This window comes from Mus musculus, chromosome 11 (assembly GCF_000001635.26).
Source record: "Mus musculus strain C57BL/6J chromosome 11, GRCm38.p6 C57BL/6J".
In the NCBI taxonomy this organism is placed as follows: Eukaryota; Metazoa; Chordata; class Mammalia; order Rodentia; family Muridae; genus Mus; species Mus musculus.
Window position 1 is genome coordinate 3,412,102 of NC_000077.6, and position 24,597 is coordinate 3,436,698.

General features: G+C 43.3%; 1 protein-coding gene across 5 annotated transcripts in view; it reads right to left on the bottom strand.

Annotated features, from left to right (window-relative positions):
* Positions 1-3,871: 3,871 nt before the first annotated feature.
* Positions 3,872-24,597, bottom strand: part of Rnf185 (ring finger protein 185) — a 36,984-nt gene continuing 16,258 nt past the window's right edge. For 2 of the 5 annotated variants that reach the window (NM_001290472.1, NM_145355.5), the window contains 6 exons: positions 20,299-20,519; positions 16,783-16,801; positions 14,465-14,577; positions 13,181-13,235; positions 7,761-7,878; positions 3,872-5,986 (listed from right to left, as the gene is read on the bottom strand). In NM_001290472.1, coding sequence (NP_001277401.1) covers positions 5,889-5,986; positions 7,761-7,878; positions 13,181-13,235; positions 14,465-14,577; positions 16,783-16,801; positions 20,299-20,474 — 579 coding nt within the window. In that variant the 5' untranslated portion in view covers positions 20,475-20,519 and the 3' untranslated portion in view covers positions 3,872-5,888. The remainder of the gene's footprint in view (positions 5,987-7,760; positions 7,879-13,180; positions 13,236-14,464; positions 14,578-16,782; positions 16,802-20,298; positions 20,520-24,597) is intronic. The other 3 variants (NR_110959.1, NM_001290473.1, XM_006514594.4) reach the window with 3 other exon arrangements.

Here is a 24,597-nt window from a genome sequence, read left to right on the forward strand (position 1 = left end):
AGGTCCTTCCCTTTCTGCTACTGGTCCTGTCTAGATACGGAGGCAGCCCAGTGCCTTCCCATAGTTTCTCTTTGAAGAGTCTTCTGGGAAGAAGTAGCAGCTACTATCTCAGGGAGCCTGCCTTAGCTTTCCCTGCCTACCTAGCTATGTTCCTCTAACTCTGCTTCACGGCCATGTTCCAAAACAAATAAGCAAAGCAGCTCTTGTTCTGCCACCTAAGGGCACTTGTTTGTGCCCACCAGGATTTTGCCACTGCCACTTGTGCTGGCTTCAAGCTAAGCCAGTCTTTGGCTTCCAGGCTCCTTCCCTCCTGAGTTATCCCTAAAGATGGACAGATTTAGGTCCGAAACCATTTCTGGTCTTGTTCCTTGGTTCCTTGCTAAACACCCAGAATAGCTCCCCATTGCTTACAAGATAAAACCCAAGCCAGGTCCACACTCAAACAGTTCACCCTGCAGCTGTCTCCTGCTCCCTCAACCTGGGACTCTTCCATAAACACCACGCAGACCATTGCAGACCACATTAGTCCTACAATCAACATCGTTCCATAGTCTCTGCAATTTTATGCCTGATTCTTCTCAATCCTAAAAACATTCATCATATCATTTTACAACCCTTATGAGTTAGGCTAAATCTGCACTGAGCTATATGATATTAGATGGGGCTGTTTAAACTAAGATTGGGATTGTGGCTGGAGAAATGGCTCACTGGTTAGAAGACTATACTGTAAGTCCAGTTCCAGGGAATCTGATACCTCTTCTGGCCTCCTGAGGCCCCAGCACACACACATACACACATATTAAAAAATAATTTTTTTAAAAATAAAAAGTAAAGATGGGGAAAAAGTAAAAATGAAATGGAATTATAGAATAGGAATGGAAAAATATAGTTGCTCTAGCGCTCCACTAGTGACATTCCCTGTGCTTCACAGTCACATATGGCTAGTGGCTACTGTGTGGCATGCTGTCATTTCCAGCACTGTAGAGAGCTTTATTTCTAAATTTGCTTCCCCACGTGTGCATCTCAGGGTTGAATCTTGTGAAGCCATTGGGCTTGACAATTTTATGCACTTATGGAACTTTAACCTCAACAGGAGTGATTCAGGTCCTTTCCATTAAGACACTGAGCCAGCATCATGACAGGGTTTTGTTTTTTTTTTTTCTTTCTTTCTTTCTTTCTTTCTTTCTTTCTTTCTTTCTTTAAAAATATTTATTTATTTATTTATTTATTTATTTATTTATTTACTGTGCATGAGTACACTGTAGCTGTCTTGATCCCATTACAGATGATTGTGAGCCAGCATCATGACAGGGTTTTGTTTTTTTTTTTCTTTCTTTAAAAAAAAAAAAAAAATATATATATATATATATATATATATATATATATATTTACTTACTGTGCATGAGTACACTGTAGCTGTCTTGATCCCATTACAGATGATTGTGAGCCACCATGTGGTTGCTGGGAATTGAACTCTGGACCTCTGGAAGAGCAGTCAGTGCTCTTAACCACTGAGCCATCTCTCCAGCTCCATGACATGGTTTCTTTAAAGGACAGATGTGGGATAGTAAAGGAAGAGTTGAAGGCCAGCAGGGGTCTCAACCCTGTGTACCCTGCTCCAGAAATTTACTAAACTGATTTGAATCACAGTACATATGTGTACACACACACACAGAGTTTTTTGAAATAGGATCTCTCTCTATATTCCTGGCTACCCTGGAACTCACTATATATATGAGGCTGGCCTCAAACAGAAATTCTCCTGCCTCTGCCTCCAGTGTGCTGGGATTAAAGGCTTGTGCAACCACACCCAGACTACACATACATTTTTTTTTTAAATAACACCTCCTTGCTGTCCATGATAGTCTCAAACTTGATCCTCCTTTCTTAGTGAGAGAGTATAGGCATGCACCATAGTGCTGTCCCCCACCCAAAATACATAAAGGAGGTAAAAGTTAAGGAAATGGCATTTGTTCCAGGGGGATCTAACATCTTCTTCGGACCTCTGTGGGTGCCAGGCATACATGTGGTGACATGACATACATGTACACGAAACACCCACACACATTGTGATGGCACGAATGAGAATGGTCCCTTATAGGCCCATAACTTTGAATGCCTGGTTTCCAGTTGGTAGACCTGTTTGGGAAGGACTAGGAGGTGTAGCCTTGTTAAAAGAGGCATGTCATGGGGGCTGGCTTTGAAGTTTCAAAAGCCCATGGCATTCCCAGTTGCCTCTTTTTCTGCCTCATGCTTGTGGACCAGATGTAAGCAAGCGCACAGCTACTGCTCCGGTGCCATGCCTGCCTGATGCGATGATGGCCATGGACTCTCATCCTCTGGAACCATAACTCAAGTTAAATGCTTTCTTTTATAAACTGCCTTAGTCATGGTGTCTCTTCAAGGAGATAAGAAAGTAACTTAAGGCACATAAAACAAAAAATATTTTTTAAAGATTAGCCTGAGCTAAATGATACCCTGCTTCCAAAAAATTTAAATGTGAGGCTGGAGAGATGACCAAGAAGTTAAGAGTTCTGGCTGTTCTTCCAGAGGACCCATGTTTGGTTCCCAGAACCATCTGTAACTCCAGGTTCAAGTTCAGTGCCTTCTAGCCTCTGCAAGGACCAGGTACATACACAGCATTCTTATATACATACAGGCAGAACACTCATAAAACCAAGATGCACAGTTCTGGGATGCATACTGAGACAATAGGTTGACTGGGGTCTGGGTAGGAGAGGGAGAAGGAGCATGTTAGGATGAGCTGGATCCAACAGGGCTGGACCTGAGTTTTTGGAGGCTGGGGTTGGGTGGTTGGGATAACACATGAAGGCTTTCTAGGCCTACTCTGCTGTATGGGTTTGCATGTAGTATATGCATGCATTATGTCTGCATTTGTACACAGACAAAAGAGGTCTTTAATACTGCTCTAACCTTTGGCGAGCTTCAGGGATCCTCCTGTCTGCTTCCCTGGCAGTAGGATTACAGACCTGCACATCAAGCTTTTACATGGGTGCTGGGGATCCAAACTCCCATGTTTAGTTCTCATGCCTACTAATCATTTCTCTAGCCCCTGTTCTATACATTTTGTTCCCCATTAAAAAAAACAAAAAACAAAAATTCTGGTATCATTGGCTTATGAGTTCCTCAAGTGCCTTGTTGTTTTCTTTCGATGGTATTTAGGGCTGAACTAGTGCTTCATTGATATAAAGTGCTCTATCACTAAATTATATCTTTGGCCTTGTTTTTTTCTTTGAAAAAAAAAGTTTATTTTTAAAAGATTTTCACTGTATGTTTATAAATGTTTTGCTGGCACATATCCATGTGCACCACGTGAATGCTCTTAGCAGTCACAGAAGGATGTTGAAGCCCCTGGAACCAGACACTTGTGAGTCACTGTATTGGTCACTGAAAACAGGACCTCTACAAGAGCTGCTATCCCTCCTAAGCACTAACCCCTCCCTCCAGTCCCTAAATTTTAAATGTATTATTTTGAATGATGTGGCAGGGTAGTCAGGGCATGCACATGACCTGGTCCAAAAATGGAGGTCAGAGCACAACTTTTGAGAGTTAGTTCTCTTTTCACCTTTGGGTTCTGAGGTCAAGGTCAAGTTGTCACACTTGGTGGCTACTGCCTTTACTAGGCTGAAACAGTGAGTAATCTGTGACTCCTCTAAATGGCATAGTCAAGGCAAGACAAGCTAAGCTTCATCATGGCAGTTTGGTGCTTGGTGACGTAGAGGTTCCATGCATTTGTCAGGACCTCTGAATGGGTGTTTAAAGACATAAACATTACTAGACAGGTACTGTCCAGGGGCCAAACCCGTGTGCCCATACCCCAGCCAACTAATATCCCAAGACACAAGCTCCACACTCACAGTAATGTAAAACCATTTAATTCTAAGTCAAATCACTTTCACAACAGTGAAAATCAGTGGCTGGTCAGGGTATGCGGCCTTACATGTTCCCATTGTCCTTGTCCATGTGGGTGGCAGAAAGGTGGAGGCTGAGGACACAGAAAACACAGAAGGGAAAGCTGCCTTGGCCATGGGATGAGTGGTGAGCCTGTAGAGGAATGGCCCATAAAGTCCAAGTTGGCTGTCTAGCCTCAGCTGCTGGCAGATGTATAGCCCTGTTATGTTAATGTTCACAGGGGCACATGCCACCACAGCTGTGCTACTGCATGCCCTGCGATGACTCTGCTGCTGCACACCTGGGTCATCCATTTCACCAGATTCCAAATGGTTTACTCCACTACTCACAATCCCTCTCTCATCTCCTTTGTGTTCATTGGCTTAAGTTTTCCCTCTACTACTTAGGGCTATGCTACACTGAGGGATCCTACCAATTCTCTCTAGAACAGAGACACTCCAGGGGCCCCGTGACCAGGGATTTCCAAGCGCCAAAGAATATTTAAAATCTGTCAGGCATACCATAAATTTGGTGGCTTATTCTTAACAGCTAGAGTTGCCAAACCACCCTCCTACACAATACTCATACTGTATTCATTTCAACACTAACACTGGCGTTGGCAGGTAAGGATTGTGCTGTGAGGAGGAGGGCTCTTTCACCATCCTCAAGGTCTAGGGTTCCAGAGATTATATAGAGTCACATCTAGAAAAATCACCAGGCAAGGCTTTCTCCCAGTTTGTTATTGCTGGGGCAGTGGGTGTTGGAGAAGTGAACAAAAGGGTCCAGTAGACGCTTATCTTGCTGCCCTGCTGAGGTCTCCAGGGAGAGGTGACATTTCTAAGATGAGGCCTGATGGGCAGAGCAAGAACCGTCTCAGCAGGTGACTATTCTCCTGCCTGTCAACACAATCCCACAATCAGATTCAGAGGAAACAGCTTATAAGTTCAAGAACAAATCAACACGAGGAAGACTAAGGAATGTCGACCACACTGTATCTCTGAGGTCCTTGTGTTATGTCACCAGAGAGGGGTTGCTTGCTCAGGAGCCTCATGTATCCCTGGGCTCAGCACACATTCAAGGAGTTTTCACCATCAGATGGAGTCAGCGTCGTAACCTTTTTTAAAAAGGACAATGGCTTCTGAGGGTAGTAGTGTTCTACATGCAGCTGGGCTGACCTGAGAAAGCCTCCAGTTTCTCTGGGCAAGTTCTGTGAGAGAATGACTCAGGCTTCTGTAGCCTAGGGCAGGGCAACCTGTCCTGTTATTCTTGTATCAGCCCTAAAGCATAACAGTCAGTCTTGAATTCAGCAGAAGTCTAGAGAAGGCTGATGGGAAATTTGAGCCCAGTGACATCAGGGACAATCTATACCAGGAAGCCAGCAGGTCATCTAAGCTGCTTTCTAGGGTCAAGACACTGAACAAGGCCCAGAGCCAATCAAAAACCAGAGTCTCTGGTAAGGTCATCAGCATTTTCAGTTTCTGCTGCTGCAACCGACCGACCTTCTTATGTCTTTGCTGAGGAAGCGGGAGGTGGGAGGAGCAGTACTGGGATGTGGAAGGGAGTCTCTCAGGATAGGGAGTGGAGGCCACTTACCAAGGAGTATGTAAAAAGATGAAAGTAAGTTTCTGTAAATACCATTTGGTTCATCCCTTCATTTTTGTAATTTAAAGTTCTTGTTAAAGAAACTGTTTCTTTCTTCCCATCTCTTCCCTGTGTAGAGCTGGGACCTGCTGAGAAGGCTGGAGCAGGACTTCACACTGCCACCCATGAGAGGAGATTCAGCACAAGACCTGAGGTTATACAAGAGTGTTTACAGCAGTGGTGAAATTGGGGGTTCCTTTGGTTTTGAGTTCCAACTCCTTGGTGTGTCTCTGACCCTTGATCCCTGGGTCAGGATTAAACAAATCAAACACAGGAGTGGGTGCGGCATATCACCAGTCCAGAGGCGCTGCTGTAGATGTTAACAGGGTCCTGTATTAGGCGATCAGGAGCCAGAACATGATCACCAGGGCGACAAACAGGAAGAGGCGTGACAGGAACTGCTCATCCACATACTGGGGTGTCCCAGGGACAGCTAGAGAAACAGGAGGAAGAGACTTTGTTAGAAGGCTATAGCTGTGAATGTTGCCCCTTGGGGCCAGAACCAGAGAGGACGAATCTTCATTTCTTTATACAACTCTTTATAATCCTGCTCAATAAAAAGACTCCCAAACTTCAAATAAAAGGAACCAAAGCAAATATAAGCAAAATACTACAATGAGGCTTTGATCTTCAAAAGAGCTGTCCTACATATGCAAATGAGCCAGTGGACTATCAGGAGAAACACACAGGGAGAGAGCCCCTGTCTTCCCTACACTGTGCCACATGCATGGTACTCCTCAGTGGGTCTCTCTCTCTCTCTCTTTTTTTTTTTTTTTGGTTTTTCAAAACAGAGTTTCTCTGTGTAGCCCTGGCTGTCCTGGAACTCACTCTGTAGACCAGGCTGGCCTTGAACTCAGAAATCGCCTGCCTCTGCTTCCCAAGTGCTGGGATTAAAGGCCCACGCCACCACCCCCGGCTGGTGGGTCTCATTTTTAAAAAGCAGTATCAGAAGTAGAGTATAAGCCTTCTGAGACCATAAGGGCCCGTACATGAACACTGTTACTCTCCTGCCTCTCTGAACACTGCTCCAGATGGCTCTAAACCTATCTTGTATGCCTGCTCTTCCCAGAACCAGGGCCCAGAAATCACATGTCAAGGGAGAGGGGGAACTGACTAAGTAAGAAGCTCTGCTTTTAGGAAAGCTAGTCAGAGTATTGTAAGGCAGGAAGGCAACTGAATCCACCTCTCAGCTGTGCAAACCGTACCAAGCATGACAAAGGAAAACTGATCAGGAGCCCAGCCTGGCTGTGGAATGAACTGGAGGAGATCCAGTCTGAAAGCTGGACCAGGGTGGAAAGCAGCAAGCTAGTCGGAAGTTCCTGCTGCTTCTACAGGAATCTGTCTTTCCTTTAAGACAAATCACATCCTGTCTTTGGGGTCCCCTTCCTCTGAGAAAACAATGTGTGAACTGCAGAGACATTCTAGGCAGACGAAGATATGAAGCAATGCCTGAGTACATTGTGGGGTAGCATGTCATCCCCTCACGGTTGGTTGCTCTGATAAACTCATGCAGGCACGCAACCAAGAGGTTTATTGCTCACTATGTCCAAGGAACTGGATGAAGCAGGGAAAGCTCTGATGACTTCTGAATGGGTTACCATATTCAGAGCACTGAGCTCCTGACCAGCCCTACACTACTCACTTCTGCTCCTCATACTGTACCCAGGCCCAGAAGGCTCCATTACTATAAGCAGGGCTGTGTCAGAGTGTAACGGAGTCTAAGCACAGACCTTGCTGCTGTGCTGTACTCTGAATACAGTTTGTCTTCTTACAGATAAGAGGCTAAAAGGAGAAATGCAGATGACACATATAAACACAGTTCCCAAGGAACAAGAGGTCCTAACATTTCACTCCTCCCTGATCCAAAATAGTCAAAGTGTGTGTGTGTGTGTGTGTGTAGGATTAAGCTTTTATTAGCTAAGTATTGTTTATAATTTTTAATTTATGGTCATGGGCTATGTCTTAGAATCACTACTTGCAGTACAGGTGATGAGGCCCTCTGTTTGTAATAGAACAGAACACATCCCTCATGTACCTAATACATGGTAAGTGCTCAGATCATTGGATAAGTGTGGCAATCTGCAAAGAACTTAAGGGATTTTGGAAAGTCTATGCATGCAGTGATAATAATCTGCAACTTCTATATTGCTGAATTCTAGGCAGCTTTCTAGCAGGATATATTCCTGATTTAAGGAAAGTGGGCTTACCTGGAGGAGGCCGTCCATCATTTATGTTAAATGCTGTGGCAAATATCCCAAATGGAAATGCTCCAATTCCAAAAGACATCTGAAAGCCACCATCTCCAAATCCAAATCCTTGAAATCCCTATGGAGAAGAAAAGCAATTAAGAAAAATAAGCAGATTTAATCACCATCTCTCAGTGTCTTACATCACAGCACAAATATGGTCCTCATGTTTCTTCTTGTCCCTCTGCCACAAACTAAGGCCTTGGCTCTTCCTCCCAGCCACACCACAAAGCAAAGGAACTCTGGAGGCACCTCTGACCTTCTACCCTTGGCGTATAGCTAAGGGGCTATAACTGGTCCAAAAAGATACAGCTCTGACCAAAAGCGAAAAACACTGCTCTCAGGGTTTATATACAATGTTAGATCATTTTCCAGGGTTCCATATTAGCCAGTAAAATTTCCTACATATTATCTATTACACAACGCTGGCCATCAGTCCTATGGCCAAATGCAAAGGAACATCATAATAGGATACAGACTATCTGCAATAACAAAACAATATGGACTCTGACTCATCAATACATCAGTCAAACAAAATCTTGTAACATGTTCTCTAAGGAACCTGGTGCACATTTATGCAAACAGACAGAAAACCTGTTATGACTTAGAATGTCAAACTGTTTAAGCTCCTGTACAATGATAATATATAAATATCTTGTCAAGATATGAGTATTCCGCCGGTCATGGTGGCACACGCCTTTTAATCCCAGCACTCGGGAGGCAGAGGCAGGCAGATTTCTGAGTTCGAGGCCAGCCTGGTCTACAAAGTGAGTACCAGGAGAGCCAGGGCCACACAGAGAAACCCTGGCTCGAAAAACCAAAAAAAAAAAAAAAAAAATGAGTATTCTCCTAAAGGCTTCAGGGGCTGTGGATGGCTGAGCTGGCTGAGCACCTGCCGAGTATTCAAGAAGCTCTGAGTTTGGTCCAAAGCACTGCATTAATTTAGTAGCTAAGTGGTGGTAGTTGGATAATTAGCTCTCCATCAGTCTGGTCTATATAACAAGACTTCCAACAAGACTCTCAAAAACAAACACAAACCCAAATAAAAACAGAAACAAAACATACACATATAAATTTTTCAAGTCACATAAAATTCTGAATATTTAAAACAATTTAATTTCTTCAGATTACTATAAAACTGGGTATGGTACTGTGGTCCCAGCTCTTGGGAAATGGGGACAGGAGGAGGAGAAAGAAAAGGAAAAAGAGAGTAATATATATTTGTCATTAGAAAATAAGTCAGGGGCTGGTGAGATGGCTCAGTGGGTAAGAGCACCCGACTGTTCTTCCGAAGGTCCGAAGTTCAAATCCCAGCAACCACATGGTGGCTCACAACCACCCATAATGAGATCTGACGCCCTCTTCTGGTGCATCTGAAGACAGCTATTATGTACTTACATATAATAAATAAATAAATAAATAAATAAATAAATCTATCTTTTAAAAAAAAAAGTCAGAAATCTTTCCAAATAGCCACTGTTGGCAGTTTGCACTCCAACCTTGGTTTCTCCCCAAATATGTTCCTACCCATTGTCTTTCCCAGGAGTGGACTTAGCAGAACTGTAGCTCTGTTAGTAAGCAGCTCCTCTGAGTGCAAGGTCTGCACATAAGACACAAACACCCTCTCCCTATTCTGACAGGATCTCACTAGGTAGCTTAGGCTGGCCTCAAATTTGCAATGCTCCTGCCTCAGACTCCTGACTGCTGGAATTACAGATAAGTACATCCAAGAGTGGCAGCTTATGTTTAATTCTTGCATTAACATTTTACGGAAGACTAAATTTGGCCAATGTAATCTGAAAATTCAAACTTTAATAAAAATGTATTATTATTGCATGTAGGTGTTCCTATGTATATTACACATGTGTCATAGAACATATGTGGTTAGAGGCCAACTTTGTGGAGTCAGTTCTCTTTTTACCTCTGTAAGTTGTGGGGATTGAACAAAGGTCACCAGGCTTGCGTGAAAAGAGCCTTTACCCATAGAACCAACTTGATGACCCTGAACACTCATACTCTTAATCACTGTGCACAGCTTACAAATTCTTCTCCATCCTTTGAACCTCTGGTGAGTTCTTTAGAACAAATGATGAAATAATGGAAAGATTGGGGTGGAGGGCAGGCAGGCATGGTGGCATACACCTTTAATCCCAGCACTGCCACCCTAATTTATATATCGAGCACTGGCTAGCAAATTCATAATGAGAAGAAAGAAATTAAGGAACTATGTGCTTTCAATGTGCTTAGGGCACTAGCCGTTGCAAACTGGAACGAGGAAGAGTTGGTCAGTCGCTGATTAATAAGCCAGAAATTCCCTGAAATAAAGCCATCAAAAGAAAAATGAAAGAAAGAAAGAAAGAAAGAAAGAAAGAAAGAAAGAAAGAAAGAAAGAAAGAAAGAAATTAGGAGGAAGAAAGGAAACACACAAGCAAGCAAGCAAACTAGATTAGTAGCAGCTGCCGGTGCTTAGGATCCAGAGGAGTGCCCTCAGCCACCAAGGCCAAAGCCTCTGGCTTCCTGAGGCCTCGGATTTCTGTTGCTTGCTAATGCTGGTTGAGCAAGCAGAGCGTAAGAAGATAAAGGGAGACTATCTAGCAGTCAAGAGCAGGACTTCAGTAGCACCCAGATTGGGTTTCGGTTCTGTTTGTGCCCCTGGACACTACATATATCTGTCTCTCAACTATGCCCTCTGCATGGATTTATATGAAGCTTAAAGGAGATTGGGCACACAAAACTCTGTTTCTTTGTTTGTTATGAGACTGGGTTTCTCTGTGTAGCCCTGGCTGTCCTGGAATTCACTATGTAGACCATATTGGCCTTAAATTTAGAGATCCACCTGCCTCTGCCTCCTGAATGCTGGGGTCAAAGGTGTACATCACCACCACCTGGCAAAACTCTTACTATATAATTCTACTATAATGTCATTCAAGAAGTGCTTCCTATTGCCAGGCTATGATGACGCGAGATATGTGAGAATCTGACTTAAAAGTATAAAATAAAGGAAAGCAAAAGAATAGACAACAAAAAAGAAGCCAAGAGTGGTGGCACATGTTTACAGCTCAAGCACTTGAGAGCTGAGTTCAAGGCCCCCTGCACATGGCTATAGGTGGAGATCCTTTCTCAAAAATAAAAGAATGGCCTAGAGAGATGGCTTAATAGTTAAGAGCATTTCTAGTTCTTTCAGAGGCCAGAGCTCAGTCCCCAGCACCCAATCAGGCAGCTCACAATACTTGTAACTCCAGATTCCAGAGATTCTGGCTTCCACAGGGAGCACCCACACATATACATAAATAAATGATAAAACAATAAAAAGCTAGAATATGAACAAACACCCCTCTAAAACACAACATTAAAAAGATAACACAACGACATTTTAAAGATACTTTGCTTAGCATATCATGAAATATACTCCCCAAGTTTAATTTGAAACCAGTTAACCAAAGAGTGAGAGGGACATAAAATAAGAATATATAGCTGGAGCCATGACTCCATGATTAAGAGGACACTGTTCCTCAGAGGACCTGCGTTCAGTTCCCAGCACCACGTTGTGTAGCTCAGAACTGCCTTCCACTTAGGCTTCAATGGAGTATGATACCTCTAGCTTCTTACAATCATGCATAGCTGAGTTCACACACTGCAAACACACACACATAATTTCCAATAGAATTAAAAATAATGTATGGTATACAAATGAAGAGAACTGCAGAAATTAGCATATATTTGATTCAAGATTCTGACCGTTCAGGTAAATTTCATTAATGTATATTTTTAAATTTTTTAATTAATTTGAAACAGTTTCATATAGTCCAAACTGGCACTGAATTCATTTGGTAGCGGTTTGAATAAGAATGGGTGCTATGGGCTGGTGAGATGGCTTAGCAGGTAAGAGCACTGACTGCTCTTCTGAAGGTCCTGAGTTCAAATCCCAGCAACCACATGGTGGCTCACAACCATCCGCAATGAGATCTGATGCCCTCTTCTGGTGTGTCTGAAGACAGCTACAGTGTACTTAGGTATAATAATAAATAAATTAAAAAAAAAAAAAAAGAATGGGTGCTATAGGTTCATGTTTGAGTGCTTCGTTTCCAGTTGGTGGAACTGTTTGGGAAGGATTAGGAGGTGTGGCCTTGCTGGAGGAGGTGTGTCACTGGGGGTAAGCTTTGAGGTTTCAAAAGACTTAAGACATTTCCAGTTAGCTCTCTCTGTTTTCTGCTTGTAGGTAATGATATAAGCTAAAAGTTACTGCTCCAGCACCATGCCTGCCTATGTTCCTGGTCAGGAGCTACATTCTCAGGCCTTATTAATAAAAACTTGCTACTTGAAAAAAAAGACTAATATTTTACTTGAATATGTACATACTTTGATCCAGTGATTCTAAGAATTTATCATAATGAAATAATTGTACTTCTGCACACAACTGTGAGTATGTTTCAGACAGCAAAGGTAGTAGGTAAGTGCCCTATAATACAATGGATGCTATTACATTAGGTCTGTACGACTCAACAGCCACCGTTAAATGTCATGATCATGGGTCTCAGCAACATCTTAAACTGCACTGTTGAAATTTTCCAATTCTCATGGGTACATTCCATGAAGCAGAGACCATTTGCTAGGTTAGCTGTTAAATTACCACTGCTATAGTAATTACCAGAGCACATTAAGGAACGTGGTATCTGCAGAATAGATGAAAATTTAAGAATTACAAAACAAGAGCCACATACTGTAAAAAAGTAAAAAACAAAATTAAGCCAGGCATGGTGGCCTATGTCTTCTTAATGCCAGCATTAGGAAGTCTGAGGCAAGAGGATTATCTAGGCATGGAAGCCTATGTCTATAATATCAGCAGTAGAAGACTGAGAGAGGAAGATCATGAGTTCCAGATCAGCCTGGGATGCATAGTGAGACCCTATCTCAAAAACCCAAGAAATCAGGCTGGAAAGACAATCGGGCACTAAAGGGGCTGGGCATGAAGCCTAACATGCTAAGTGTCATCTCCAGGGTCCATGCTGGAAGAGGAGCTGACTCCCCAGAGTGTCCTCTCACATCTATACATAGACTCTCCACCATATATACACAATAATAAAGAATAAATTTTAAAATATATGAAATATGTAAGTGCATAATCAATAAACATACATGTATAAATTAATAACACACACAGACAGACACACACAGAGTAAAGGAAGATGAGAAGACAGGCCCAAATGCTCCCAATGGCAATCTCTGGATGAGTGGTTCTAGGATTTTTCCCTGCTTATCTTCTTTTTGAATTTTATAAATTTTCCTTTACTTAAAGGATGAGGGTTAAAACTGGAAGGTCACCAGGAAAGTTTCAAAGCCACAGGCACACTTCTACAAGGGTTTCCTAGAATGCTCCTTACCCCTCTATTTTCTGGCTCTGGCCTCTGGCCTTGAGGACGAGGAGGAGTCTTCTCTCTGAAAAGAAACAAAGTAAGGCCATCACTAAATGTTGTTAGTTGTTCCCCTTGAGGACTGAGCAAGAGGTCACTCTCCTGTTCAACACAAAACTGTGTTGGCTTAACAAAATTCTAACACCATTCTACCTCAAATCAGGAAAACCAGCTTGTTCTAAGAGAGCTATCAGATTGCACAGCCTACCTTGCAATAGAGATTTTGGTCCATGGTTATGAAAAATGGCCAGTTTTGCCTTCCTTAGGCCTGCATGATATGAGCTCATGGGTACCAGAAATTCTAAGCCAGACTAAAACCAAGGATAGTTTCTTTGATAGAGTTAAGGTTCAAGGTCTGTCTAATCTCCCCTACTAATTTCAGTTTGGCCTCCATTACTCTTAGGCTAGTACCCCATGCTATCTATCTTACTTTTGCTGCTAGGCCTCAGACCCGCCCAATGATTTGATGAATGTTTATTGCACATCGGCATGAGGCAGGATGCAATCAGTACTGACACTGCGACAGTTTCCACTCTTGAGATGATGATGATTTCAAGAGAGATACAAGTAGTCACAATATAGGGTGGAAAGATCACCTGCAGGGGGTGGGGGGTGGGGTGTACTTTGAGGCTTTCATAAAATAAGGGCAGGAATCAAGAAAAGGCTGCAGGAAGCAGGGTGTAGACTGAGTAGGACAAGGGAGAGTACTTCTGCCCTCAGAGCAAACACAAGTGTGACAAGTGTGACAGAAAACACTCTTTAGGAGAAGTTCTGTCTGTTAATAGACAGGAATTATGGAATCAGGTGAAATGCCAGACAGTGAGACATTGTTCTGGAAAGGTCCAGGTGCCAGGTCAAAAGGGCATCTTCATTTCTGAAATCCCGTCCCCACAAAGCCATCAGATTTCCAATTCCCTCCCTCTCTAGACTCCTATTCACAGGTGCAGCAAACCCAGTCCTTGGGCACACTCCTGCTTCCCGGGCTGCAGGAAGTGCTTTCACAATACTGCACAACTGTTTGCCTGCTGGCAGACGACATTGAGCACCTACTGAAGATGGGCCAGCAAGTGGGAGCCTGGCTCTTCTACTCTCAGGCCCCACCCTTCCCAGGTGACTCTCATCTCCATCAAAATGCCTCAAAATCAGGCAGCCATCAACAAACACCAAGCTAAAAGTAGGGTTAGAGGGCTAAGTAGATGCGAATAACAGCCCATCCAAGTGGGGATATGGGTATCAGATAAAGCAAGTCTTTACCTGGGATCCTGCTGTCCAGTGCTGCCTCTGCCATAGAGGGGGATGACTTTGTCTCGGCTGATGCCAGCTTTGCAGACTGGACACACTTGTCTGTTAGGCCTAGTCTCCAACCACTACAAGTGAGAGAAAAACATAAGAATGAACCGAAGCTGCCCTGCCATTAGTCAAGTGCAGCATCTGACTGTGAAGCCACAGTCCTTAGTGTGGGAAACACCAACTGGAGTAGCCTGAGCTGGGAACATTTAGGAACCATAATCTAATGTCTGTTTCTAGCATTGAAAAATATTTACTGGGGATAAAATCAAAATTGCCTTTAAATACCAGTAATTAAACCGGCTTCTTTCTCTGTTACTCTCCAGGGACAGTAAGAAGGAGCTACAGGCCTGAGGCCTCCTGGCAGGCTCCTGGTATGAACAGAACCTTACTTTCAGGATCAATCAAATTATCCATTATCTCATTTTTCTTTCTGTGATTTCTCTGTTTTCTTAAAATACATATCTTGTTTTTAATTATGTATTTGTTAGTGGAGGGAGAGGGTATATGCAAACAAATACATGTGCCTCAGAGGCCGGAGGAGGAAGCTAGAGCTGGAATCATAGGTGGTGTGAACATGGGTACTGCGAACTGAACTTGGGTCCCTTTGGAAGTGCAGTACATGCTGAGCTGTACCTCCATCCCCAATTTCTCATTTTTACATCATATTCCCCCAAAACGGTATAACCTGACATCAATACCTAGATGTGATCATCATTTTTGGGTCACTTGATATTGTGTTAAGGGATAGAGTTTGCGGATTACCTAAACTTTATTTTTAAAGTGTTATACTGTATTTTTTTTCTTTTCTTTTTGAAGCAGAGTCTCACGTATCTGAAGATGATGCTGAACTCTTAGTCCTCAGGTCCTTTGCTTCCTAAGTATAAGGATTACAGAAGTATGCCACCCCACCTAACTTGTGACCTCTTTTTGGGTACTCGAGGATTTCTGATGTATATTTTCTCAACCTTTACTTATTTCTAGTACTAGGGATTAAACTCAGAGCCTTGCACATCATCAGTATATATACTATGAATGAACTATGACCCAGCCCCTCAATATTATTTTTGGATGTAAACTGCATCTCTAGTACGAAGATAAAAAGTGTACTAAATGAATATGAGCCAAAGACTTCAGAGATACGGAAGTAGCAGCATTTCATGACTTTATATCCTACATTCCCTAGCTGCCAATAGCTCTAAAACCCAAATTACATCATCTCCTGAAGCTCACACTAATACATTCTGCTAAGTCTATTCTTTCAAGTTCATGTGAGTCAGACTGCTCATTCCTAGTTCCTTCTTCTTTCTCTAGGAGGAAACAGAGCAGTCTAGTCCCTGTCCTCCCCCAGCACCCTCTAAGCCACCACCAGTGAGATGCTGTACTTCTGGCACCCATGGAAATACTACCTGGCTGTGACTGGTCACATCCAGTTGCCAACGCCAGGCTCAGTTCTTAGTGAACACTAACTAGGTTTCAGAATAAATTAAAACAAGACTTTCCTCCTCTGCAAAAGCTACCTCTTCTCAACAATCTCAGAACCTTTTAGAAAAGAGGTGCACTGATAGCAAAGGAGCTACCTTTGTATTTCTTCAAGATTTATTTTTATCTCGGGGTGTGTGTGTGTGTGTGTGTGTGTGTTTGTACCCCCCCTGGAGCTAGAGTTACAGGTGTTAGGAACTGAAATTGGCCCTTTGCAAAAGCAGCAAACATTCCTAACCTCTGAGCTGTCTCTCTAGCCCAGAAGTTATCTAGTTATCTTTTATAAATATAAGAGCTCAGAAACAAACAAGAAAATGATCTAATAGGTGAGGATGTGACTTAGTTAACAGATCAACTGCTTAGAAAGCAAGACATCCTAGGTTTCCAGCATTACATGAAGCAGGCATTGTGATGCACACCTATAACCCCAGCACTTTGAGGCAGGAGGATTTCAAGGTCATCTTCAACTACATAGTGAGTTTGAGGATATAGCTTGGGATACACCTGATCTTGTCTTGAAACAAACAAAAAACAAAACAAAAAGGGAGCTAACATTATCAAGTCCAATCAATCTGTAAATGGTCATCTAGGCCCATATGGCTAGTATTGGCAGAACCAGGACTAATTCAGACATGAAAAGACCTCTCTATCACATCAAATATCGGTCAGCGGGCGTGTATAAAAAGGGCAACTGAGCCCAGAAGCAAGGGAGATTGCAGTTTCTGACAGTAGTCCCCTGAGATAAGGGCTGTCTTGTGCAACTCTAGCTGATGAAAGACAAAGCAAAATGAAGTACATCTTACCTGATGTAAACACGGCCAACTAGAGTCCCCAGGGCGGCCAATCATCAGGAAGGAAAGCGGGAAGGAGAAAAATGCTTTCATTAGCAGAAACACTCCACGAGTAGGGAAGGGACATCAGAAGGGGGAACTGGAGTACTGCAACCCCAGTGAGGCTTCACACCAATCAGGGGGATCACGTATAGAAAAAGGGTTGGAGGCACACATCCGTAATCCTGCACTTGGGAGGCAGGGGCAGGAGAGGATCAGGAGTTCAAGGTCACCCTCAACTACACAGGGAGACTGTTTACAGCCTAGGCTATAGAAGACCCTGTCTTAAAACAACAAAATGAAAGAACAAAACAGACAAGAAAAAGCTAAACTCGCAGGAAAAACAATAGAATAGAGAGACATGACTCCAGTCTTCAGCCTGAACCCCCCTAAAACAAACAAACAAACAAACAAACAAACAAACAAACAAACCAGGCCAACCAATCACAGCTTATCCATAGGTTAATCTTTCAGATATTATAGGTTCTGAAGGAATCTAATATACGCCAAATAATCTCTGCATGAAAAGTCAGCACTGTCATGTAACACATGACAATATAAAAGCGCGCACACACACAAAATATGCACTGTATCAGATGGGTTTACAGCCTCCTTAGGCTCACAAGTGATATATGGATTTTCTATTATTTCAAATCCAATTTAACAAACTGCCCTCCTAGCAGGAAGTGGTTTGAAAGGCCAGGCCTATTCAAAACATCTTTGTAATGGGAAAGACAGAGAAGCTACTTGGGAAAGGCTACCTCCACCTTATAGAGCTGCTGCCCAACACTACTTCCTTTTTTTTTCTTTTTAAATTAATTAATTAATTTATTTAAATACAGAGTTTTACCATGTAGCCCAAACTGGCTTCAGACTCCTAATCCTCTACCTCAGGCTTCAGGGTATTCCATTTATTTGTTTATTTTACGGGCATGAGTGTTTCTTACATGTATGTCTATGGACCACATGTTGCCCACGGAAGCCATAGGTTGTTGCATTCCCTGGAACTGGAGTTACAGATAGTTCTAAGCTGCTATTGTGGGTTCTAAGGATCAAACCTGGGTCCGCTGGAAGAGCAAGTAGTGCTCCTAACCATTAAGTTACCTCCTTAGCTTCCTCTTGGGTGCTAGGATTACAGATGGAACCATACCCCTGGTTCCAGTGTCTTGTTTTTCAAAGGAGGAAGCCAAGGTTCAGAAACATGTAACTTACATCAGGACTGAAAACTCTCTACTGTCTTTTCAATATCTATTGCTGCATTAAAAACATGGCATTAGAGCACTAAAGGAAAAGTATTCAATCCCAGATTTTTAGTATTTCTTTGCTTTCTTATTAAGAAAGTCAACAAAAATCTACTACAACTTACTATGTGGCAGTCATGGCACCTCTCACACATCATGTGTCTTTTCCAAATGAATAAAACCATGGCCTAAGCCAGGCAGTAATGGCTCATGCCTTTAATCCCAGCACTTGGAAGGCAGGGGAGGCAGATCTCTGAGTTTGAGGCCAGCCTGGTCTACAGTGAGTTCCAGGACTGCCAGGGCTACACAGAGAAACCCTTTCTCAAAAAAACAAAACAAAAAACAAAAAACAAAAAAAAACCCAAAGCAAACAACAACAAAACAAAAACAAACAAACAAACAAAAAACCCCCATGGCCTAAGGAGACAGTGATTCTTGCAATCCCTGAACAAGGCTAGCTTCACATACAAATGAAGGGTCTCTCTTTTTCTTCTTCTTTTTCTTTTTCTTTTTCTTTTTCTTTTTTTTTTTTTTTTGGTTTGTTTTTTCGAAACAGGGTTTCTCTGTATAGCCCTGGCTGTCCTGGAACTCACTCTGTAGACCAGGCTGGCCTCAAACTTAGAAATCCACCTGCCTCTGCCTCTGCCTCTGCCTCTGCCTCTGCCTCTGCCTCTGCCTCTGCCTCTGCCTCTGCCTCTGCCTCCTGAGTGCTGGGATTAAAGGCATGCACCACCATCACCTGGCAATGCAGGGTCTTAAATACAGGAAATAAATGCTCAAATCTGAACCCAGCACTGAGCTTCTGGGGCCACTGTGACCTCTCTAGAGGGCATCTCAAATAACAACAGGACTCCACTAGAGTTCGCTCAAATGCTGTAGGTTAAAAGTGTAACCTTCAGGACAAGCCTTAGGATTGTAATAAAGGCAGGATTCCAGAGGCAGAGGCAAGAAAAGTGTTGAAACTTTAAGGTCAGCCTGGTCTACATAGTGACCCTGTCTCAAAACCCAAACAAACAAAAATAATGATGAAGATTCCTCCCTATGAAGCAATTACTATGTGTCAGAGTGGCTGAGTTGCTTTTTACTTTTTCTTGTCACTGGATGGCACCAGGAGGCATAACCATCTCTATGGGACAGAGGAAGCTGACATGCAGAGAACAAATGGATTTGTTAAAGACACACTGCAGTCTAGACACATACTGCTTTAAATCTGTTCTTTTCAGCATCACTCTGCCTCTCTTAATTCTCACTTTCGTCTATACAAAACAACAATTAGTGCAAAAAAAATCTCAAAATCAAAAACCTTTGCTTTAGTCTATTAGTTCATCAATAAATTTAACTTTTATATTGCTGAGAATTTAAACTCTCTCAAATACCACTTTCTTCACCATATTCCTACACAAAAATATTAATGGGGTCTATGTCCCCTGGGTTTGATAATCTGGCCCATCCCTCCACAGCTATTCTTGTTTCCTAACATCCCATCCAGGGTTTTGTTTTTGTCGAGAGGGGGACAACTGCCTTAGGGATTCACATGAGCTGACACCATACATGCCCATCTCTAGAAACCGCCTGCTCTGGGGTGGCATGGGCCCTGGACTGTATTTGCCATCAACTCCCCACTACTCCACATCCACCTAAGTTCTCAGAGACAGCAGGGGTCTCTTAGGCACTGAGACTAGGACACTGATCTTGCTGCTTCATTTCACAACATACACATAGAATACAGAACAATTACAATCAAAGCCAGCACACGCTATGTGGTAATTCAACATGCTCACTATTTGGGGCCATTTAATAGAAATAAGTCTGTAAAATAAGACAGAATGCATGTACACTCCCTGTCTAAGGTCATCCACTAGGGAAGTGGCAGAGTCAAGATCTGAGAAGACAAAGTCTGGCTGCACAGTCCTTGCTCAAAACCACCACGCAATCCTGAATGTAGACTCAGCACAGCAAGCGAGCCTTGCTCAAGTGGCAGTACACGCTCACAAAATGGCCTTACTTCTGGCGAGATGGGAAGCTGGCCAGGGTAAAAACAGGATTTGCCCAAGGTTACCCAGACCTTCAGCAGTACAGCTGGGATGGAAACTGAAGCTTCTTGTCCCTTGGGTCTGAGAGCATCAAGAATCAAAATGAGTGAGACATCTACCCCAAACATCTTCTGTCCAAAGTGAAACATCTGCCTAGGGTCACGGGCTTTCAAACTTGGTAGGGTGTCCACAGAGATGGCAGGAAGGGTACTCACCAGAAGAGGTGGCCACACAGGCTGATGACAGCATCCTTGGCTGTGTCCAGGCATATGTTGCACTCAAAGGTGCTGTCCTGCCCTCCACTCTCACCAGTGCCATTGCTGCTGCCACTGGGCCCCCCTGCATTGGAATTCTCAGTGGATGCAGAGGCCGAAGGCCCTTTACTTGCCATGGCTGCTTGCCAGCAAAGCTTCCAGGGAAGATTCTCAAGACAATCCTGGAAGGCAGAAAGCACTTGATTGTCCATTGCTGCAGCCTACTTCCCTCAACTTCCAAGCCAATACCTCATCTTCTCTCAGCTATAAACTCTAACTATGATTGAACTGGGAGCTGACTTCCCAGAGGGCGGCAGGGACAGAAGCTCATGCACTCCTCATGAGTTGCTGATGGAAATGGCCCAAGAACACATCTCATAAAACACAAACTGCAAAAATGCAGAGCAACCTCTAGAAAGTTCTCAACACAGCTTTCCCATTTATATTTCCTGGATTAACCACAGCAGGTAATAAGTATTATTCTCCATTAAATATTAAATTGAACTGCCAAGGTATCTTTTTTTGTTTGTTTGTTTTTGTTTTTGTTTTTGAGACAGGGTTTCTCTTGTGTAGCCCTGGCTGTCCTGGAACTCACTCTGTAGACCAGGCTGGCCTCGAACTCAGAAATCCACCTGCCTCTTCCTCCCAAGTGCTGGGATTAAAGGCATGCGCCACCACTGCCCGGCCAAGCTATCTTTTAATTTTGGACAATTTATGTTGACTAGGAGAACAGAATCTACTCAAGATTATGACTGATATATGGCAGAATATAAAGAAATTCCTGTGACTGGGAAAGATTGGGAAGCTTGAAGCAGCCGATGATGATCTTTGGTACTTTCTGCCAGCTGGATACCACTTACCTTATTTTGTCTAAATATATCAACACACTTAAAAAGGAATTTATGCCAGTGAAGGAAAAGTTGTCCATCCCATACATCCCAAAGTCATCTGGGACACTCATGCTCTAGGCAGTCCTGGTCACTTCAGGAAGACTGAGTTAGCTGGCTGAGTGATTAGTGTGGGTTTGAGACCAGGACTCATGGTACACTATTTGTATTCAAATCACCACATCACCATAGCTAAGGCTGGTCACCAACTGCCAGTGAAAAACATATCATTATTGACCACCACTTCCAAATCAAAGAAAGCAAGCAAAGACAAAGAGACCCATACAAGGCATATCCAGGAATTCTGAGTGCACAATAAGAGCCTGTCAGGAGCTTCATATGGCTACCCTCATTAGTTCAGGAATTAGAAGCAGAAATACTGGGTGGCTACCATAGAGACCTAAAGACTCTGCCCAGCCTCCAGCCTGCTAGGAACCACACTTTTCCTGGCCATGCTTTTCTCAGGTATAAAATGAGGACTCACCACTGGGGTATCAGATCACCTTGACTTCAGCTTCCAAATAAAAAAAAAAATCAAGTCCCCACAGCTGGTTTTCTCAGACCAAGAAGCCTTCCCCTGCACCTTCACAGGACAGATTTAGAGCTTGGGGCTCATGAGCAACTCTCACTACAACTGCAGCTTAGCGACTAGGGCAGGGAGAGAGACCAGGTCTCTGCCACTTTTTCACTCAGTTACATCATTTTACGTGATGTCCCAGAAGGGCAGCTGGTTGCTGACGGTAGCAGTGTCTTGCTAGCCTCAGTTCCAAGACCTTCTTCATGGTCTAGAGTTTCCTCCTTTTCCTCTTTATAACCGTGTGTGTGTGTGTGTGTGTGTGTGTGTGTGTGTATTACTAGGGAGTAAATGTAGGCCCTTACAATGCTAGTTCAACACTGAGCACTCCATCACTATACAGATCCACAAGCCCCAGTGCTCCCTTCTGAGATCTACTTCATTTTATGTGTACTACTAACGCTCATCTGTTTTGTTTAACATTGGCAGAATTACTGTTAATTTTGTTGGGTTATAATCTTATCATGTAACTTTAAGTCAGGCCAACTCTGGGCCAATCAATGAGAGACTTAATCAAAAAACAAGGTAGATCACTCCAGAGGAAGGACACTCACATAGTTATACATGCACACGCATATACAGAGATTTTTTTTTTTAATTAAAGAATAGGATGTTTGGAATTTACTTTAAAATATTCCAGAATAAGGCTAGGGGGATGGTTCAGTCAGTAAAATGCTTCTTGTTTAAATGTGAAGATCTAAACCTGGGTTCCCAGCACCCACATGATGTAGACCAGGCCAGCCTCAAACTCACAGACCCACCTGCTCCTGCCTCCTCAGCTGGGATTAAAGGTATATATCACCATGTCCTGATGCATCACATTTTTAATATACTGCTTTTGAAATCAGGCTAGTATAGCAGTACCTATAATGTCTACATTTTCCTCAATCCTGAAAAGCTCTAAATTCAAATTCGACTCTAATACTGACTGACCATGGTTTAAATTTCTTTTCTCTGCAACGGGGATGTAGCACAGTTTGCAGAGAGTCTGCCAAGCATGCATAAAACAACTGGATTTCCAGCACCACTTAAAATAAGGCACAGTGGCATTTACCTATAATCTCAAAACTTAAAAGGTAGAAGCAGGTCGGGCAGTGGTGGCTCATGCCTGTAATCCCAGCACTTGGGAGGCAGAGGCAGGAGGATGTCTGAGTTCAAGGCCAGCCTGATCTACAAAGTGAGTTCCAGGATAGCCAGAGTTACACAGAGAAACCCTGTCTCAAAAAAAAAAAAAAAAAAAAAGAGGTAGAAGCAGGAGGATCTGAATGAAGTTCAAAGACATTCTTGGCTACATGTAAATCTGAGGTCAACCCAGGTTATATAAACTAACTAATTTCGTTTATCCCCTGAAAAGTAAGCACTGGGCTACCCAGATCAGTGATCTAGGGCAAACCTATGTAGGAGGGGCTACTGCCACATATGCAATACTTACAATCAACCCATCCTACCCGATCCAACAAGGCTCTGCATGGCTCATGCTACCACTCACAGGCATGTTGCAAAAACTGGGGTAAAGAGAGGTGTTAAGGTAGGAATAGTCAGGAGACAGCAAAAGGCCAGCTGAGAGTTTGCAGGGTATAATAGCCATGCAGCGACCCAAATACTGGGACATGACAACTCTGAACATCCCACACCACTCTTATCCTGACTCCCTTCTCCAGGCCTCATCCAAGTAGGCGCTCAGATAACTGCTGAATGAGTGAGTACAAGTGCGCATGACTGGTTACGGTCAACCGCCAGGCTGCCTGCTCACAAACCCCTTTGCAAGTCTGGGTTCCAAAGCCATATACTCATCTATGAAGCCTCTTCTCTACCTCCTCCCCAACCCCATGTGCAAAGAGAGATGAGCAGCATCGCTTTGGGGCTATCAGCTGAGCACCTACAGAGCAAAAAAATGTAGCCACAGCCTCATGGGACTTGTAGGACTAGGACAGTGGCCAGATAATATAGGTCCTGGTTGACTCGGACACTAGACTTCTACCTAGAATTAGAAGAAAATAGGGCCTGACCCTTGCTGAGCTGCTAAAGTCAATCTTGGTCCTTATAGAGCCTACAGACTCTGATCTTACCAATACAGCAACCTCACTGTGGCTGGTCTGGAACTTCTGGGCCTAGGTAATCATTCTACTTCACTTCCTCAGTGCTGGGACTAAAGGCCTGTGCCACTGTACCCAGCCATTCTTTTTTTTTTTTTTAAAGATTTATTTGTTATTATAAATAAGTACACTGTAGCTGTCTTCAGACACAGCAGAAGAGGGAGTCAGATCTCATTACGGATGGTTGTGAGCCACCATATGGTTGCTGGGATTTGAACTCAGGACCTTTGGAAGAACAGTCAGTGTTCTTATGGGCTGAGCCATCTCTACAGCCCGTACCCAGCCATTCTTTATTCTTCACCTGAAGCATACTGCGGGTTCAAAGCTATTACTGCTTCTGACCCTCACTCCATTTTACAGATAAGAGCATCAGGCCAGGGAAGTTAAAGGACTTGCCTAAAGCCCGGCTACCACACAGTGCCAGATTCAGAGTCTCCAGTACACTAGAAACACAGTCTCTATTCTTACAGATGGTTGTGAGCTGCAGTATTGGGTGCTGGGAACCAAATCTGGGTCTTCTGGAAGAACAGCAAGTACTATTAACCACAGAGACACCTCTCCAAGTCCACTCTACATTTACATTTAAGTTTTATTTCATGTATGTATTTTGCCTGCATATATGTCTGTCTGCCTGGTGCTTGCAGAGGACAGAAGAGGGCATGCATGAGCTGCCATATGGGTAGTAGGGAATCAAGCTGAGGTC